Here is a 20,105-nt window from a genome sequence, read left to right as displayed (position 1 = left end):
TTACCTTGGAGGTTACCACTTCACTTTTTTATTGAGCCTGCCTTGGTAGTAGGGAGTCAACCACCTATCAGCCGGTTTTCCTTTTAACTTGAGTACATACTTTAATTTTGTCTCTGTCCCATAGGAATGTTGGGAAGGTTATTATAGTAGTGCCTATGGTATATTTTAAACTTCTTGAAAAGAGGTAATATGTGAGCACAAAATATTTTTGTACTGTACCGCCTAATTTCTTTCTCCACTAACCTTTTGTGGTTCAGAAAGAAAAAGGATAAAGTTACTTGTGTTTAGGGGTACACTCTCAGAGATCATTAGCCCGATTTTACGGAGCGTCTCCAGAGCATGCCTTCGCCAGACCTCGTGTTCCTTTTTGTTCAGCAGTCCTGTGCTCTCGCCAGAAATGTTAGCATTGGGCCTCTTGGTGTCTTGTGAACGCTGTTGAGTATTTTTACCCCTTAGTTCTTCTGAGTTGGTCTAAAGTAGCTTTTGTCTTACTGCTTGCTTGTTATGGGACCAGAGGATGGGTGGCTACTCAGGGCAGCATTAGGGGAGGGAGAGAGGGTCTTAAAAAGGCCGATGGCCACAGTAAATCCCACCCACACCATCATAAGACATGGGGCCACTCTCTTTTCTTTTCCACAAGCTTCTGGGAATGTCATTCATCTGGGAATTCAACAGACATTTGCGCTTCTGTTGTGTGTTAGACATTAAGTATTAAGTACTGGAGATACCGGGACGAAGGAGCCTGACATCCCTTTAAGGATGCCCTTGAGATCATCTTGTTTTGAGTATGTTAGAAAAATATTTGTCAGAGAAGAAAAGCTACTAGATTGGTTTTAGATGCTGGATAGCCTTAGGGATTGAAGGTGGAGTTGTAGGTTAACAGAAGACATTTCTGAAAGGAGTGATTCTTCTGTAATTAAAAACACACACACAAATGGCATTGTTCAAGGGACTGGTAGCTGATCAAGAAATCCATCTCCTCTTCCTGGGCAGGTAGCCAGACCACATTTCCCAGCCTCTCTTGCAATTAGGCGTGGCTTTGTGGCCAAGTCTAGCCAATGGAACGAGGGCAGGGAAGTGTGCCACTTCCAGGCCTGGCCCGTAAAACCCTCCAGGCATGGTCATCCGGGCGCTTGCCCTCTTTGCTGGCTGAGGCAGAAGAGCCCAGTGACCTGGGAGGGCGCCTGCCGCGGGATGGAAGGAGCCCGGGTGCCAGAGCCGCTGCTGGTAGGGGAGCCCTCTACTGATCAGGAACACCCGTTTTGGACTTTACACCAGCAAGAAGTAAATATTTATAGTCTTTGAGCCATGGTACAGTTTGCTCTGAGTAGCCTCCCTAACTGATCTAGGCGTACTGCCTGGAACGCTAGGCAACACTGGTGAGTTGAGCAAAGGTGCTGAGAACTTCGGACTCCGCTTTCCTTTCCATTACTTGTATGTCATGTTATGTGAAATGACCAGCTAATTTGCAGAATCGATGTGAGTCATGCTAAAATATGTGGCAAAAGTTTTTTAATGTATCGTTTCTAATTGATGCAAGTGGTTTATTGCGTTCAGTGTGGCCTCTCTCCTTTGATTTAATGAGCTGTGTGGGGCCTCAGCTGGCTTTAAAGGGACTCTGTGGAGACTTAAATATTCTGAGTCCTTATTTCAAAGAACTTTAAATACAGTTTTCATCATGCAACTTCTCTGTTCAAAAGCCTGTAATCACTTCTTATATAGCATTTTGCTTAATTTATTCCAGCATCCAAAAAGTATGTGTCACACCCTGACCTAGGTTCTCTCAAGGGAGCCCATGCCTCCAAAGACCTTGTGCTTGGTACACAGAGAGTTACTGAGTTTCTGTACTGCCACCATCTGCTCATTTTAGCCCTTAATAAATCATGTATTATTTTTTCATTACATTTTTTTAGTATCGTCTGCAACTTGATAGAGTACTTTCTGAAGTCAGGGAGTACATTTTATAGAGCTTCTGTGTCTCCCCTCTTGGGTACTTCTGGAGATGCCGGACACTATCCCTGTAGTTTCTTTTAATTGTCTTGCTTGGATTTACTGGAATGGTTTTTTATTATAGTTTGTGTTAACAGACAGGCATGCTTTTTTAGTCTGTTGGGAATTCATAGAATTCTGGAGGAACGTTAGGACTGGAAGGATCTTTTCAAGCCAATTGCTGATCTTTTAGACCATCTGCTTCCTGATACTCAAGGGATGGCCCTGAATCATGGCATGGGCATTGCCTGGGGGCCTCTTAGAAGCACAGTGTCACAGGGCCACACTCAGACCTGTGAATCAGAACCTGCATTTTAACAAGGCCCTCAGGTGACCTGCGTGCACGTTAGAGTTGGAGATGCTCTGTTGAAGGTCAACCCCCTTTTTGCTCCTGAGGAAGCTGATTAAAGTAGCGAGTTGCCCAGAGTCACATTGCTGGTTTATCTCAGTGGTTCCCATCCTTGCATACATCTTGGGATCACTTGGGAACCTTCAGAAAATACTGATGCCTAGGTCCCAGCCCTACATGTTCCAGCGTAACCTGGTCAGGGTTACAGCCTGTGTATCAGCATTCAGAAACTCTCCCTGGACTACCGACATGCAGTCATTAAGAGACGCTCATCTGGTTGTTGAGAGAAGCCAGCTTTCTTGATGCTTCAGTCAAGGAGGCCTTGTACTCCACGTGTGGATGCTCGTTCAGAAATGGTGTTTTCCCTACCTGATTTCTCACTGTAGCACACCATCCATTTTATACCCATGACATTTACCCCACCACCCCCCCTCCCCCCCTTCCCCCACGGGCAGGTACCCCACAAGGGTAGGACCTTTGTCTTTGTCTGTCTTGTTCACTGCTAGGTCCCAGCTCCTAGGACCATGTCTGGTACACATTAGGTGCTCCTTTAATAATTGTAGAACAAGTAGAAGGAGGTACAGAGAGGGAAACGCGGGCTGCTCGGATGGCACCGGCAAGGCTGCCTAACTCGGTCATTGGAAGGCTTCTTGACGGTTGAGCTGGAGTCAGCCAGGAAGGGCAGCATGGAGACGGGCAGCTGAGGGCGGACTTGGACCCAGATCTGTCTGCCCTTGAACTTGTGGTTTTGCACGTAGAGCATTGTCCTGGGGACAGAGAGGCCAGCTGTTTGCGTTGGACCTCAGCAGTTTGTGGGACTGGGATACAGTCAGACCCTCAGACTGGTGCTCCTTCCTCCCAGAGCCACCTCTGGCTTTGTGCTGTGAACAGGCTTTAGAAATCCTTGTAAGGGTCCATGGAATGAAAGTGCCTCGCCTGGAGTCTGGCCTGTGGGTCTTCAGTGTCAGGTAGCCATTGCTCATGGAAGTTTTCTTGTGATTTAGCTTCTTTCCCTTGAGCACCCAGCGTTTCTGAGGATAGAATGACTTGATTTCACTCTCAGTGTTTGTGAAGGAGTTTCTTTTCTGGTTAACTATTAAGACTTCATTATGCCAGTGCTGAGGAGAAATCATGGTTGACTGTTCGTGGTATTTCTGTTACTTTTTCCTTTTTTAGTGTTTAATTTTTCTTATTAGTTATTTGGTACATTTTACTGCTCATTTACCTATTGTCGAACTTTGAAGTTAGGTGCATGTAAAAGCCCTTTTTTATGAAGCCATTCATTAGTGCATCCCACTGTACGTTAGTAATTTTTGGATCTTTTGACACTCAGACCGTTGTTAAGATGTCTTGTTAAGTGTAAACTTATACTATCTGTTTTTGGTAACGGGAAGCCAGAAAATGTTAAGCTTTGAATGTAAGGCATTCTTTTTAACATCATAAAATTTCAAGTTTCCGTTCTGAAACGACATTAAGATGAGAGGTTGCGTTATGTGGTTAGAAGGCTGTGGCTGGCGGCTCTTGCAGACGTTACTCGAAGTCAGACTGCTGCTGGCTTTTACATCAGCCACTCCTTATAATGCCCCGTAGTTCCACAGTCACAGTCACGGGAAGAGATGAATGTTGGTTTTTCCAAAGGATGCGTGAATTCTGAGCTTAGTTGATAGTGTATGGGGAGAATCCCTGTGTTACCACAGGTTGCTAATCAGTAGGTACCATTGTTGATTAAATCAAACAGAGGAAGGGACGGTAAAAGTCCTGGATCGAGAATTTTCTAGAAACAGTAAAGGAGGGAGCTGATGCTTATTCTGTTTGCTAGCAGTCACACTGTGGAGAAAGACCTCATCTCTGGTGAAGCATTTGATCATTGGTATAAGGAGAGAAATTGAAAATTCATAGAGGTCAAGTTTAGTCAGATTTCAACGCTCTCTTTGGCCCCCCCACAATTCAGGCAACTGGTCAGTTCTTAGAAAGTGTTAACATTGTTACAGATTATTCTTACTAAACACAGAAACAATAGCGCTTCATATTTGTGTCGTAGTTTTGAATTTAAAGCACTTTTGTACGCATCACCCCATGTAAGTTTCCCGGGCAACCCTGCGAGAGAGGTGAGAGGCTCCGTCACTGCCCTTTGTGATGAGGTCATGCAGATGTTAGTTTACTTTCCCAAGGGTAGCTGGTAAGTGAGAGAACTGAGCTTTTCACATTTTAAATATAAAATGTTAAGGGTGGTTGCTGAACTTATAAACTGTCCTTGGTTTTCTAAGTATATAAATATGTGGTTTATAATGCAGGATGAATAATCTAAAAACTTATTTAATACTGTAACTGAAGAAGGATATTTTTAGGGCCGAAATAATTGACTGGCAAGACTCACAGAAATTTTTTCCTTTTCAAAAAGTTACTGTTATATAGTTTTTCTTACATGAAAACTGTAATTTTATCTACATGAAGCAGCCTGAGAGCAGAGACCTGGTCTTCCAACTTCCTCCTGACTCACTGCACCTGCCACACTGTTAGTTGGACTCCTTAGGTCCTTCCAAATGAGTTGGGGGTCGGGCTCACTGTTGGGAGATGGTTCGCATTGTAGCTGCAAAACGAATATGGCATTGGTTCTTCTTAGCAAACGTTTCCTGTCTGTGCAGCACATATGGTCCCTATTAAAAAAATTATACACATAGTGTGTGCTCACCAGCCTGTATCTTTTTTTACACACGTGTAATTTAAATTTTGAAACACTCTTAAGCCTACAGAAAAATTGCAGGTGTAGTGCAAAAGAGCTCTTTTCCCCCTGAACTGTGTGAGAATAAGTTGCTGATGCGTTTCATCATCCTCAAATACTTGCTTCTGTATTTTCTGCAAATGAGCGCATTCTCCTCTGTAACCACTATGTAGTGATCAAAATCAGGAAATTAACACTGGGACATTTCTACCCTCTGATCCTCAGATGCTCCTGCAGCTGTGCCAGGTGACCCTGCAGTGACCTTTGTAGAGAAAGGTCCAGTCCGAACCCTGGTCCATACTGTGTTGTCTCCTCAGACCCCTTTGCTACAGAACAGTTCTCAGTCCTTTCTGACTCTATGACCTTGACACTCTTGAAGATTACAGGCCAGTCATTTTGTGGAATGTTCCTCAATTTGGATTTGTTTGATGTTTCCTCATGATTAGATTCAGGTTTTGCATCTTTGGCAGGAATATCACAGAAGAGCCAGTATATATCTTTTTCAAAGATTAGTTTTACATTTTATTTTCTGTTTCCTTAGAGCGTTTCCCAAAGTGTATTCTGCGGAACTAGCACCTACTGTGTTCTCAACACCGTGCCACCTCTAGAAGGTAGGATTCGAAAAGCTTTTGACTTACAGGAAGGGGTGGGCTTGGCAGTGAGAGTGATTCCATCCTTGTAGTGCAGTGGAAATAGCCTGTGACCAGGCCTCGGGAGACCTGGGTTCTGCCTTTAACTTGCTGTGTGATCTTAGATGAGTTACTTAATCCTTTTGGGGGTAGCAAAACAGTACTCCCTTCGTAAAGTTTCTGTGGGGGTTCAAAAAGGCAAAGGGTTTAATCACATGGGAAATTCAAAACACTCTGCAAATGTTAGATACTAATACAACAGTTTTAGAATTCTAGTGTCCATTTCCCGTGACTTCGAGTAGCCGTGTGCTACTGTGGGAAAAGCCACACTGAGTCACTTACTAGCTGCGGCTCCTGGGCAAGCTAATCTGAACCTCGGGTTCTTCATCTGGAAAATGGGAGTAATTATGCCCTGGTGGGTCATTGTGGAAATTAAATGAGAGAACACAATGTAAAATTCTTTCTGACGTAGAGTCCCACAAATGTTTACTTCTGAATAAATAGTAGAAAATAAGTTTATTTGATCACATGTAGCTCAAATTGAAATGAAATGAAATGGAATGGAATGAAGCAGGAGAGAATGCCCCAGAACCCAAATTGAAGCAGTCGATTGCAAACCTCCTGTGCTCCCACTTTATCGGCCTCCGTTCGCATATTTTTAAATGGAAAATGTAAATGCAGCTGAATAGCGAGAAGTTTATTGAACCCGAGTTAGGAGTTGACCTAAACCTGGACCAGAGATTTTGGTAGTGTGATTGACAGGGAGAGGGTAAATCTGGGCCGCCTAAAAAAAGAAAGGGTAAGATGTGATGATCACACACTCGAAGAAGAGGAATGGGGTTGTTAAATAGCAACATTAGGTATGTTTTCTTCAAAACAAAACAAAACAAAACAAAACTTTATTGTTCTTTTTCAACTTTAGAAAGTCTTTTGGATAATTAAAACTGAGTTCAGTTCATTTTGGAGAATTTCTTTTAGAGAGATATCATACCGATGCTTGGCACATAATTAAGCACATTGGTGCTTAATTAATATTTATTTTGGATGAGTAATGATTTGAAGGTCTTAGGTTACTAACGGTGGTATTTGCTACTGTGAGCGCTGTGCTGACTTGAATATAACAATATGTGCTTATGTTTTCCGGAATCAGTTCCTTTCCTACTAATTAAATCTAAGCACATAATAATTAGAGCAGAACAGAAACATTGTAGAGCTTCCTTTTAATTTTACCACTCCAAGTTGTTGATCAAATATATTCCCAATAAGATTTAGGAATTGGGTTCACTGTTATACCAACTAATTTTGAACAGTTTGGTCTAGAGGTTGAGAGATTAATCATAATCAACTTGATTGAATAACTGTGTTCATAATTATTCACCAAAATTATTTAATTTTTATTAATTATGAATCAAAATAAAATGGATGTTATCATTTCCAGGTTAGAGTTAATGTAGTTACAATTTCCCTTGCAGAAGCCAAAATGTGTTCCAAGGAGAGAGTTCAAATACATATCTTTGGAAAGGATTTGGTGATGTGACTTTGAGCTTTTAGAAATAAAACATGAAAACAAGAATTCCACTTTTTGCCTAATTAAGCGAATGAGCATTTTCGCACATTTTAGAGAGTTTTAGTTAAATTATACTGTGCCTCTAAAATTATTGTTTGGAAAATATTTGAAGGTTGTCTGGAAAAGATGGTTCACTCTCTAGAATTATAGCTGTCAGCCAGGCACATCATCTGTCAATTTCAAGAGCTTCACTAGTTATTTTTATTGTGAAGTAGGTTAGAAAATTATTTTGCGAAGTCATATATCATACACGCATATTTTGCCAGATAATGATAATGAAATGTTGTACCGTATTTGGTTGACACTTCCATTTTGCAGTGTCAAAGTTTAACGATTTGGATTAAATGCTGAGATGGAGCTGAAACCGGTGTAAACCTTACTTTTACCGTTAACTCAAGATTCTGTTACAGTCTTAGTACTGACATGGAGATTTGAAAACTGGCACATGTATTTATCTAATTATTGTATCCTGCATAGGCATTCCAAACACACTAAAAAGCCGCTTTTAATTGAAAAACACAGTTACACAGTTTAGCCACGTGAGCAGTTCTTTTCCTGTAAAAGCAGTTACTCTTCATCACACTATAACCGGAAAAAACGAAATTTGAAAATATGAGTTTCAAGATTCTGCCTATTTGAGTTCCTAATATTCTTTACCCAGTATTAAAATTGCCATCTTCATAATGCACAGTGGGAAAATTTACCCATTGTTGTGTTTCTAAAAAACATCCAATTTATATTCGGCATGAACCTAAAATTCTGGAAATAGCACAGTTTAAAAACTGATTAAGGGGAACCCATTGGCCTGTCATACTCCTCTTCCTTTTGAACCCATGGCTGCACATCCCCATAAAATGCTATATTTGGAATCGTGATTGAGACAGTGCTTACACAGCCATTCTTCTTTTCCTCTTTAAAAGCCTTTGGGCCGATTCACCGCTGCCTGATTTGGTATCAGAGTGGAAGACAGAAGCGTCTTCTGTGGCAGTTAGTTGTGCTGTTGAGAAGAGTATCTCTTTTCTCTCATCCCACGTGTATGCACACACACGTGTGTATACCTATATGTGTGGATGGACACACGTGTACACGCAGGCAGCAGCACACACCTGTCTGTGTGTACGTGCATATGTATACACATAGGTAGGAGCGTGCACACACACACACACACACACTCATATGTTTTATAGCCACAGGACAGCTGAGTCCCTCAAGGAGACTTAAAAGAATAGATAAGTAACATCAGGTTGTGATCACAAACATAAAAATAGAAGCCGGGGTTTAATACTATGTTCATTATTGTTCAGAATTATCCTTTAAATAATAGTTTTCTCAGAGATACGACTAGTCCCATACAGTTCAGAGTAAGCCTGCTGATTGAGCACTGAGGGTAGTACTGTTTGCATAAAAGGCATCCGGTAAATGGGGACTATTTGAATTGAGTATAGATTTTAGAATTTCACTTCTGCTTTCAGAATTGTACACATCATGGGAGATTTTTTTAGAAAACGAGAATAAAACCACTTTAGGGGAAGAGAGAAGGGAGGTGAAGGCTCATGTGATTTGGTATTCTGCGCTTTAAAGTTTTATGGCCCGTGGTGCCTCCCTCGGGAGGATGAAGTGCAGGGAGCATGCATAGCATTACACCGGTTTATAGTGGGTAATTAATACAGAACTTTCTATGAACATCCTCTCAGTCGAACACTTCGCTTTCTGATTTCATAGCAAGATTTTTTTAAAGTTTAATTTTATTTTGCTCTTAAAATTTTGGATTCTTAAAAGCCGTCAGCTTTTAAGTTTTTCAAGCTTTTATACTGCTTATAGAAATAGAGGATTGGGCATTATAATTCAATTGGTTGTGTAGTTCATGGACCAAAAAAGATTTAGCACGCTAAAATTCTCTTAAGTTCCTCCCTTTAAAATATTTCCATGTGATGTAGTAAATTTTTTCAAATTCTTTCTGTGCCCAATATTTTTCTGTTAAGATCTTTTCCTTGAGAAGAAATGTCTTAATCAGATGAAAAATGTTTGGAGAGGATCTTATTGTGACGGTGGAGAGTTTTTTATTCTTTTATGGTTTTGACGTGTTCAAAAAATAGGCTATGCTAAACAGAATTACGGGAAATGACTGGAAAAATATATTGTTGTATTTCACTTTTAATATTATTAACTAGTTCCTGTATGCCTATATAAAGTTTTTTAGTTGTAAGGCATTTAAATTTATTGAATGACAGTAAATTTCCTAGGGATTTATGCCTGGAGGAGAATTGGAGATTACTTAATTCTCCTTGATTTAGAAAACCGATGATATTAAGTAACTTACCCAAGGTCACACAATTAGAAAGTAGCAGAACTGGGTCAGAATTCTGGACTCTTGATTTGGAGTTCAGTTTATACCATTTAGTATCAGAATAAGTTATTTTAACTATGACTTTCTGGAGCAAATTCAGTCTTTAGTATTTTAATGTATTGCTCCTAGTACCTGGTTATGCATTGCACTCTTTGGATATTGGGGCTTCCATTTTGCATTAAAAAAACAAAAAACAAAAAACAGAAACCAGACTGGGTAATTTGAAACTTTGACCTAAATGTGCCAGAATGGGCAAGAAATTTTGAGCCAGGCGAAGAGACTTTTGTTACGGGAATGAAACAAGAAATGATCTGTGAATGAATGAATGAATGAATGAATGAATGAAATAATACATAAAGGAAATGATCTCTTCTATAAAGTATCCGGGAGACTGATTATCAGATAGTCAGACATACCGTCTTGTCTGAAAGTAATGAACTTTTCTATCACTGATTTAGAAGAGTTACTTTTTGATGAAAGACATTAATTAAATAGATATGTATATGTAAATCAAGTTAATTAAGATGGTATGTTTCCAGATTTAGGCTAGAAGGACCAGTCTCTGTATTTACCTAGGTAGCTAACTGTAGCTTAGAGTGTTTATGTTGATAAGATTTGTAATTTGCTTTTGAAAGGATAAGTCTCATTTGTATTCAAGGGGATGAAGTAGTATTAGTTTATGAATAAAATAGTCATATTTTATTCTAATTCCTCTTCCCTAAAACACTTAAAACTTTTTCAACTGGTTAGTAGAAGTTTTCAGGGTTTTGTGAGGTTAACTCCTTTTGCAATTTGGATGTACTTCATGGAAACCTGGTGGGAGAACCTTTAAAAGTAATGTTCTGGTTATGGGCAGCTGCTGGGATATTCCCTGTTCTTCGCTTGTCACGGAGCAAAAGCTCGATCTTACGTTAGAGCCTCTTGACCAGATTCCTGCTGCCACCTATCTGATCAGTGTGTAAATGAGCGTTGCTAACCAAGAGGGATGGTGCTCTTGGTCTCACGGTGACCAAACTAAGCTGCCATTTCTGACCTTGCCAGTATACTTAAAAGGAGATTTTCTCTATTATTTTCTCTGAATCTATTGTTTTCTTCTTTATAGATGATCATGGGAACAGCAATAGTAGTCATGTAAAAATCTTTTTACCGAAAAAGCTGCTTGAATGTCTGCCGAAATGTTCAAGTTTACCCAAAGAGAGGCACCGTTGGAACACTAATGAGGTAGATAAATTTCTATTTTTAGGGGTATAATTATATTAAGGGCACAATTGTTAGGTCATTTTGCATAGTACTACTTTTTATTAGCTTTAAAATCAAAATACTGAACTAGGAAGTTGTAAATGAGAAGACTATTTTATCTGGGTTTAACAGAAACCAACATGTTTCTTGAACGGTCTCTAATCTGCTTGGCTTGTGTTGAAAAATATAACGTGCACGCTGACTTACTAAGTAAGGTAGCACGAGCTACTGTGTTTGTGTTTTCTTGCATTTTGGCGGCTTTTGCATTTGGTGGTTAACTCTGCTTGCATCTCAGTTAAACACTAGTTCTTATGTCGTCATGAGTTAATAAAGATACAGCCCCAGTGTTCCATAGAACATGCAGTGTCTTGACAATGTGAAGTTTCTGTGGGAAGGGCAGGTTTCTTATTAGCAAAACAGCTCCCAGTCCTCTGTGATGAAGGGTTTGCATGGAGAATTAATGGGTTTACCTTAATGATAGGAATTCTTATTGAGAACGGAGGCCGTATGGTGGATTGTATATTTGGCATCCAATTGGAAGATTTGGTAAAGGAGAATGAATGAAAGGATCTTCTCGGATGAGGTTTCTTTTTTTGGTGAATCTTGTCTGGGAGTCTTGATATTAGGCATGGATCCCTTTGTCATCTTTCTTATTTTGAAATCCGAGTATTTCAATTTAGGCAGGGTAATACCCATTCGTTGTTACCGGATGAGAGCTGGGTATGTGTCCGTCAGTTTGGGAATTCTGTCCCTTTGATTCAGATGGCTGTGATTACTCGTTTTCCAACCTTGTTCTAAGTCAGGTTGTGTTGCTGGTTCGGCGTTCACTTCCAAGTTAAGTTAAATACGCACCCTCTGTATTGGGCTCTCGGTTTTGTTAAAAGACATAAGACAAATAGTGCTGCCTGTTTACCTTATTTTTGCAAGATTATTTTGCTCTAACTTCTTGACCTAGAGTGCTTTTAGTTTTGAGTTTTAAGAGGTTCTGTGGGTGAGAGTCTCTCTACTTACTCCAGTTTACAGATTTAAATACTCGCTAGACCCTCATAGCTTTGTTTCCTTGTCTCCACTGATTTTAAATTTCTTTTGAGGTACGTATATTTTGATTATTTGCATAAATTATATTTCCCCCTTAGACAGAATACTGTTACCTTGACAAACATTAGCCAGTTTAGAGGCCTGTTGTTTTAACCAGTCATTGATTAACTATTGTAAACGTGAAAACGAAGTAAATATGCTGAAAATTAGTCTTAATCATAGATCATTACTCTCTAAACAAAATAGTATGATTTGGGAACTGTTCAGTAGGTCATAACTAGGTCATGAATTATTTAAAACCTCAGTATGTTTCTTAGTTTTCCCTGCAACGTGGATCTGCTACCATGCCATTATACATTATCTCCAGTTTATTTAGAAATGAAATAAAACATGTAATCGGTATGTATTTCTTCCATATTACGTTTTACGTGAAATTGGCAATTTATTTTTAATTACGTTTTGAAATTATATTTGAAACCAGAGCCAGCAAGTGCTTAATTAAAATTCGTGGTCTTAAGGGTCTTCCGAAGGTGGAGTCACGGTAGTCGAAGCCCACTTGGTAGACTGGATCTGTGTACAGGCCTTCACTTTCATGTTTATTTACCTCCGGTGGCTGACACATTCCACTCGACTCTTACTTCAGATCCGTTATAAAATACCTAACAAACAATTTTTGTCGAGGATGAGCTTAAAAGGAAAATACAGAGCTCTTCTGTATTTCCTTCTAGGACGCCGGCCCCCATTGCTCCTCGGAGACCACAGTGTTGTGAAAGTCTGCGTCTAGTGGGGAGACCATGGTCCCCTCTCTGGCGAAACATACACCTGGGGGCTCTGAGACCCGTGGATGGTTCACGCACGCTGTCACTGCTGCTGAAAACACCAGTGAACAAAGCGTGGTCCCAAGGGTGGCTGGAGGCAGCAGGGGTGGCTCAGCCCACAGGGGTCAAGGCGCGCACTCTCTTCCCTCGTGACCCATTGTTCTCTCGGTTCTGTGTCAGCTCAACACCGACAAACACTCTTACGAGAGAACGGACTTTAAAGGTTGGCCCATATTTCATTTCAATGCAGAGGACATTGGCTTTCTTTCTTGTTTATTTTTGGCTTTGGGAAAAATAGGGGAATCTTGGAGTGACAGCTGAAGTCTTAGGAGTCCTTGATTCTGCAGTGTTATGTGGGGATGGTAACCTGCCTTTTTTTTTTTTTTTTTTAACTGGCTTAGCTGATCGGAACAAAACAGTCAGTACTAGTGTTAAAGCACTTCCTTCTTTGATCTAGCTGGGTACTGGCATTTCCCCATGCTCTTCAGCCTGCCAGCCTGCACGCTGACACTGGACCCGATGGAGGTGTACTTTGTGGACTTGACTCTCATTGGGGCTGTAGGCCCTGTGTACGGCAGAGGCACGCTTAGTCAGAATTGCCCGTGGGGCCTCTCGAGTCGCTCATAAAGTGTAGCCATCCTGCCATTAGCAGGGGCCCGTTTCCCTCTGGGGTTGGAATAGGTTGCTGTGTTTTGGTGGAGGACTCCGTGAAGAAGCTTGTATTTAGGAGTGGTATTGTACAAAAACTGCTTTAGATCCCCCTTGCCTGGGATGAAGCGCCCCCACTGGGAGAGGCTGGAGGGAGGGAGAGTGGCGGAGAGCATGGCCGATCCCTGTTTTCCAAGTCCCTGCGCGGCCCGTGTGCACGGCAGCCTGGTGGCCGGAGTTGCCTGTACCAGGTGTCTCTGTCACCCGCGCTTGCTCTCTGCTGGGTGTGTGCAGTGCACGTCCTGGGCGTGATGGGACTCCTCCGTACTTTTGAGAGATTCCTTTACTCACGTCGGTGTTGCAATATTGGTGATTATTTGAGCAAACCCAACTTCTGTACTGTGTGCTGTGTATTTGTTGCGAGAGGGAGAGTAAGGTTGTGCCCATTCAGATGTTGCCATTTATCGAGCCTGTGTTTCCTTGCTGGTGGCTGGCACCGTGTGTAATTATTTCTAAGCCGTATAATAACATTACAAGATACGCAGTATTTCCTTTTACCGTTGAGGGTATGTTGGTAAAAAGTGGTTGACTAATTTGGTCAAGATAGCACACTTGCAAGGGCCCATCTCTCTCCGAGCTTAATTTCTTGTATATTGTTTACCAATTCGTAGGAATGTTCATTCTATTGTGTGTTGTCTTGGCTTTTAATCAAAGACCCATAACTCTTAACCACATTAGTGTACTTGGCAAATCCATTCTGTAATTTACTTTTGGAGTAAAAAGAGTTAACATAGGATTCATCTTGTGGGTTCATGTGCAAATATTTGTGAAGTGAAAGTCACTAAAAAGGAAGACTACCAGAAGGTAGGGAGGTCCAACTAAGCTACTTTAACCTTTCTTACTGCATTGGAATAGGTAAAAGCTCCTGCCCTTCTTGAATGTTACTTGCAATTGCAAAACAAATGTTGTGTCTAAAAACAAATCAGTTTTGGACTATGCTTTCTCAGCCACACACACCCTTTGCTCAGGTTCTTGCAGGTGACAGAGGAGGGATGATGATGATGATGATGATGATGGTGGCAGTAATTATGGCAACCAGCATTGAGCCAGCATCTATCGTGTGCGAGGCACTGGCGGGTCCTTGATGTGAATAATCGCATTTACTCCTTGAATTCATCCTGTGAGGCAGGTTATGTGGTTATCCTTATGGTATCGATGAGGAGATTTGAGCCACAGAGATGTTAAGTAATGTGCCCAAGAGTGGTGGACTTGGGAATTTAACCTTGCAGCCTGCTTTCAGAGCCTGTTCTGTCTACAGTTGGGTCCCAAAGAATAATTTCAAATAGACTTTCTCAAGATCTTGCGAGCTGTTTAGTGACTTCTAATCTTCTTGTTTTATAAAATTGTTTGGCTTCTTTCTTTACTTACATCTTTAAGTATTATATATAAACTCAATGTGTGTTTGTATGAAGTTTTTTTTGTTTTTTTTTTAAATAGCACCCCTTTCCTAGGGAAGTAGTTTTGATTCTTAATGAATATTAATATGTAGGCTCCGGATAATGGAAAAAAATATTAGAAGTAGAAATTTTGAATCTGTGTGTAACTTGAGGGTTAGGTTTGATTTTTATATCCAGGGCAGGAGAGAAGGAATGCATTTAAACAGAGCAAATTTGTTAAAGAACCAGCTCTTTTTTCGTAATCAGTTTTGGTATTCACATCTTCATTAGGTGCGCTATTATAAGGTTTCTACATTTTAAGTTAATATTTTTAAGGCCCAGAGCCAGAAATAATTATGCTAATGTAACTTTCTGATTGCACAAATGACTATTCGTAATTACACATATTAGTACTCTGTGTATGTTGTCCAGACTGAAATTTCTTTTGTTTAGTCATTAATTAGCTGTTTGACTTAAAATATAACTACTGCATCCCCCCCCCCCGCCGCCCGTCGCTGGATCTGGATTTCAGATGGCATTCTTCCAAAGCCAAACTAATGCCACACCAACAAACCTTTTATAATGAGAATGTTCTCCTTAAATGTTCAAACCGCTTTTGCTTGCTACTATTTTTGAACTATTAATGCTCTTTCTTTTGTTTTTCCTCTAATGCAGAGTTTCTCTAGAGTAAGCAAAGTAGAGTTCTAGTTTGTACTGATCTTAAAGTTGCATCGAAGGTTTTTTAGTTGGTGGTAGCTTCAGAGATCTTCATATAAAATGCGTCTTCTTTAATCCTAAAATGTCTGTAGAGAGCCTATAGCTACAGACTGGTGCATTCTAACTCAGGCCAAGGAACCTGAGGGTCCCTTTATAGGGAGAGAATGACACTTTTAAGTCCTGAGTATTTTTTGTTTCCTTCAATTTTTTATATTCAGGTCAGGAAAATGGGCTTTAAGACTGAGGTTTATGATCTTCTACTTCATTTCAGTTGTTTTGTTTTAATTAGAAGCCACCTTTTCAAAATTCCTTTGCTCATTTTTTTTGTGTTCGCATATATTCTTGAGTATTTTTTGTATTTTAATTTTTCTTTTGTATACCTTATAGAATCATACATTTAGGGCTGTAATTTTTGCAATGATTGGTTTTCCTAGTGAATATATATGTTGTCTTTTTGAAACATAGATCCACATTTTGGGGGGGGGGGATCATTGAGCACCCTTCAGACTTCCATGATGGGAGCTCAGAGGAAAAGCATTAGCCTTAGGAAAGTGAGTGAGGTATTGATCGATCAGAAAGCTAGTTAACCTGAGCTTGGCCTTTGTTTTGTGTAGCTTTTGGCTGTGAGAACAGTTCAGATGTTCTCAGGTTATTCTCTGAGGCCAGGCAGGGCCCTCCTGGTTAATATGCAGATAGGCAAGTGCAGATGTGACCATGACAGAGAGTGAAGTTTTAAGAGGGAAGCCATTGAATTTTGAATACAATGTATGGCATCAGATGTCAAATTAAATGTGACAATTTTGTAGCAGTTGGGCTAACTATAATTCCTCTGTTTAACTTAGTAGTATGAGGTGAGATGAATGGATACCAGAATCCAAATGAGCGTGCAAATCAGACAGCCTGTATCAGTTTAGCATTGGGAGTAGCAGAGGGAGATTGGATGTACTGAAATGCTGGGGGCAGATGTCCTTCCACATCGGTGGGGCACGACAGGTGAGGAGAGGTCAAAGCAGGCGGGTTTGGCTCTGAGGAACGGCAGGAGAAGCAGCTCTTCCATGCAGAGAGTTAGAGTAATGTTTATGATATTTGGACAAGATGTTAAAGAAGTTTTTTTTAAAGGAAGGAAATTCCTGCAGACCTACCTTAGTTTTCATCCAAATGATTTTATTATATAATATGATTTCAAAATGTAGCATTTAGGAGAATACTTGGCTCATAGTCTGTACAATAAATATTTGTTGAATGAATGAAATGGGTAGAAATGCAAAAAACTCAGTATAAATTTGTGAACTCTTGGAGTTCTTATGCAGATACAAAACTCATACATATACATATGTGTGTGTATATATATATACGTATATATATATATATATATACGTATATATATACATATGTACACACACACACACAAAGTCTCTTGCAACATGAATGTAAGAGTGAGTGTTCTCAGGCAGGGTCTTTTGAATTTGGCACGTGGCACTATCATGTGCCCTGCAGTGACCCCATCCCTCTCTCCGTTGAACTATTTAGAAACTGATTTTTGCTCAGCAAGCATTTCTAGAAGTCTCTTGTTAGGCCTTGGTACAAATACATGATTTAGTCTGAAGTTCACTTCTGCTTTTTCTCATTAGCCTGAGAACATCTTAAATGGCTACCCAGGCAGTTGTAATCATAGACCACGAACTTGAGCAGTGGATCTGTGTGGTAGAAAGATTTTTTTTTTTTAATGTTTTATTTATTTTTGAGACAGAGAGAGACAGAGCATGAGCAGGGGAGGGGCAGAGAGAGGAGGAAACACAGAATCTGAAGCAGGCTCCAGGCTCTGAACTGTCAGCACAGAGCCCGACGCGGGACTTGAACTCGCAAACCGCAAGATCATGACCTGAGCCAAAGTCGGATGCTTAACCGACTGAGCCACCCAGGCGCCCCGAGATTTTTTTGGTAATGTTTCTTAATTTATTTTTGAGACAGAGAGAGACAAAGCGTGAGCAGGGGAGGGGCAGAGAGAGAGCGAGACACAGAATCGGAAGCAGGCTCCAGGCTCTGAGCTGTCAGCACAGAGCCCGATGTGGGGCTTGAACTCACAAACCGCGAGATCATGACCTGAGCCGAAGTCGGACGCTTAACCGACTGAGCCACCCAGGCGCCCCAGAAAAATTGGTTTTTAGGTTTTATTTTTTTCAGGTTATATTAAATTAAGATGTGGAATGAAAACTTTCGTAGTGAACTCAAGGACCACTGATACCTGGAAAGGGTACAGAACTGACAGTCAGGAACTGGTTCTATCTAGTCTAGTCTTGACTCTGCCACCTGTCAGCTGAGTGCTGGGTGAGCCACCTGCTTGGCCTCTATTCAGTCTTCACGAACGTGCTAAGTCACCTTCTAGGATATGTTGCAAGCCCAGTTCTCCAGTTTTGGAGGCTCAGTCACTGTTGCTTTCAGAGTTGTTTGGGAGTGGAGGACGTTTAAGGCAGGCTTGGGTCCAGCTGGGGTATGTGTTTATTTATTTTTTACTGTTAATCATCCTTTATTTTTAAAACATATGGTTCAGTGACTTTTACTTTTTTAACTTATTTTTTAAAATGTTTTGGGGCACCTGGGTGGCTCAGTTGGTTGGGTGTCCGGCTTCAGCTCGGGTCATGATCTCACAGTCTGTGAGTTCGAGCCCCGTGTCGGGCTCTGTGCTGACGGCTCGGAGCCTGGAGCCTGCTGTGGATTCTGTGTCTCCCTCTCTGTCTGCCCCTCCCCTGCTCATGCTCTGTCTCTCTCTGTCTCAAAAATGAATAAAAAAACAAACAAACAAAAAAAAACATTTAAAATGTTTTTATTTATTTTGAGAGGGAGAATGTGCACTTACGCACACACGTGCATGCACGCAAGCTGGGGAGGGGCAGAGAGAGGGAGAGAGAGAGAATGCCAAGCAGGTTCTGCGCTGTCAGCACAGAGACCAACACGGGGCTCCATCTCACAAACCCTGAGATCATGACCTGAGGCGAAATCAAGAGCCGGACACTTAACTGACTGAGCCACCCAGGCGCCCTGGTTCAGAGGTTTTTAGTATAGTATATACACAGTTGTGCAACAGTCACCACCATGTAATTCTGTAACATTTTCATCACCCCAACAGCTTAGGGGTTTTCCATCTCCCTGGACTTAGTGGAGTCGCACCCTCAAGGTTCTTCTTTGGTATCTCCTCCCAAGCTTTGATACCTGTCTGGCACTGGAGCTGAAATTTGAATAGATTGTCCTTTTGCACAGGTCTTAACACAGAGCTGTTTCCTGAGATTGTTTTTAGAATGTTCAAGTACCAGTGAGGATCCAGTTGGGGCCATGTTTTTCTGAGGGAAGAAGAGGGCTTGAGTAGAGTTTTCAGTTGCATTGAAACTCTGTATACTCTGTGCACTCCCAGCAGTGGGTCTCATGGGGATAAACTGCCCGGTGCTATGTAGTAATGGTGATGACTTCCCATAAGGTGGGATGACTTCCCATAAGGGAAGCTGAGTCCTGCTGGAAAACCAGCTGAGATGGAAAAGGGAAGGATACATGGAGAGGTGGGCATTCTTTTTAGCTCGGTGGTATTCAAGCTGAGCTGGCATCAGAATCACCTGGGGGGCTTGTTAAAAACACAGATTGCTTGGCTCCACCCCCAGTTTCTGCTCCAGTAGGTTCGGGGTGGGGCTTAAGAATGTGCATTTCTAACAAGTTCCGGGTAGAAACTTAACCTAGATGAAGAATCTCAGCCCCCTAGAAGTGTATTCTGATTAATTTCACTTGCCTTGAGTCCCAGCTCTGCTGCCCTTATACCACTCAGATATATTTTGGTGTACTTTGGCTTCATGGGATACAATTGAGCTTTCTAGAATCTTTTTCTCTTGTACCTAGAAGTAAGAGAATGCAGTTTGTGTTTTGGTATTTATCTAAAGCGTCTGTTAATATCTTCCTATATAACATAGGAAGCCCTTTTGAAGTACAGCTGGTCAGGGGGGCCTGAGGGGCTCCGTCGGTTAAACATCTGACTTTCGGTTAAGCATCTGACTTTGGCTCAGGTCATGACCTCGTGGTTCGTGGGTTCGAGCCCTGTACCGGGCTCTGTGTTGGTGGTATGGAGCCTACTTGGGATTCTCTGTCTCCCCCACTCTCTCTCTGCCCCTTCCCCACTTGCACTCTCTCTCAAAATAAACAAATAAACTAAAAAAAAAAAAAAAAGTACGGGTGGCCGTAGGAGTTATGTGGAGGCATATTCTAATTTTTGTGACCTTGTTCTGAAGAGGTAGCTTGAAGGATCATCTCCACTCTCTTTCTTTCCCATCTCCATTTGGCCCAAATAGCTGGAAACAGCAGATCCCTAAAGCTGAATCTCATAACACCTACTTACCTACCTGTCTGTCCACCTTCCAGTCTTTTTAATACTACCTACCAAATGTTTCTAATGATAAATTCTGTATTCTTGGTGATTATGAAGTTCTGTTGAAGATTTTAAGAGAAGTTCCTAAAATATAACCTAAGTTTTCCAATTTTAATGCTTTTAGAAAGCTGGAAAAAAAGGAAAAAGAAAAAAACACACAAAGAAATCCTTTCTAGATGGCTGAGAAACCACAGATGGGCT

The 20,105-nt window shown here is 41.1% G+C and overlaps 1 protein-coding gene across 16 annotated transcripts in view; it reads left to right on the top strand.

The window, feature by feature from the left end:
- The window catches only part of CAMTA1 (calmodulin binding transcription activator 1), an 852,124-nt gene that overhangs the window by 23,720 nt on the left and 808,299 nt on the right, over positions 1–20,105 (top strand). For 14 of the 16 annotated variants that reach the window (XR_013557729.2, XM_078452487.2, XM_078452488.2 and 11 more), the window contains 2 exons: positions 5,602–5,671; positions 10,706–10,824. Coding sequence is in view for 15 of the 16 variants with exons in the window: in XM_078452487.2 (XP_078308613.1) it covers positions 5,602–5,671; positions 10,706–10,824 (189 nt within the window). In the remaining variant the exon portion in view is untranslated. Of the gene's footprint in view, positions 1–1,100; positions 1,285–5,601; positions 5,672–10,705; positions 10,825–20,105 lie in introns of those variants that run through there. The other 2 variants (XM_078452482.2, XM_078452489.2) reach the window with 2 other exon arrangements.

Source organism: Panthera onca, chromosome C1 (genome assembly GCF_046562875.1).
Source record: "Panthera onca isolate mPanOnc1 chromosome C1, mPanOnc1 haplotype 2, whole genome shotgun sequence".
Classification (NCBI taxonomy): domain Eukaryota; kingdom Metazoa; phylum Chordata; class Mammalia; order Carnivora; family Felidae; genus Panthera; species Panthera onca.
The sequence above is the reverse complement of the archived record's forward strand: the minus strand, read 5'-3'. Positions and strand labels throughout refer to the sequence as shown.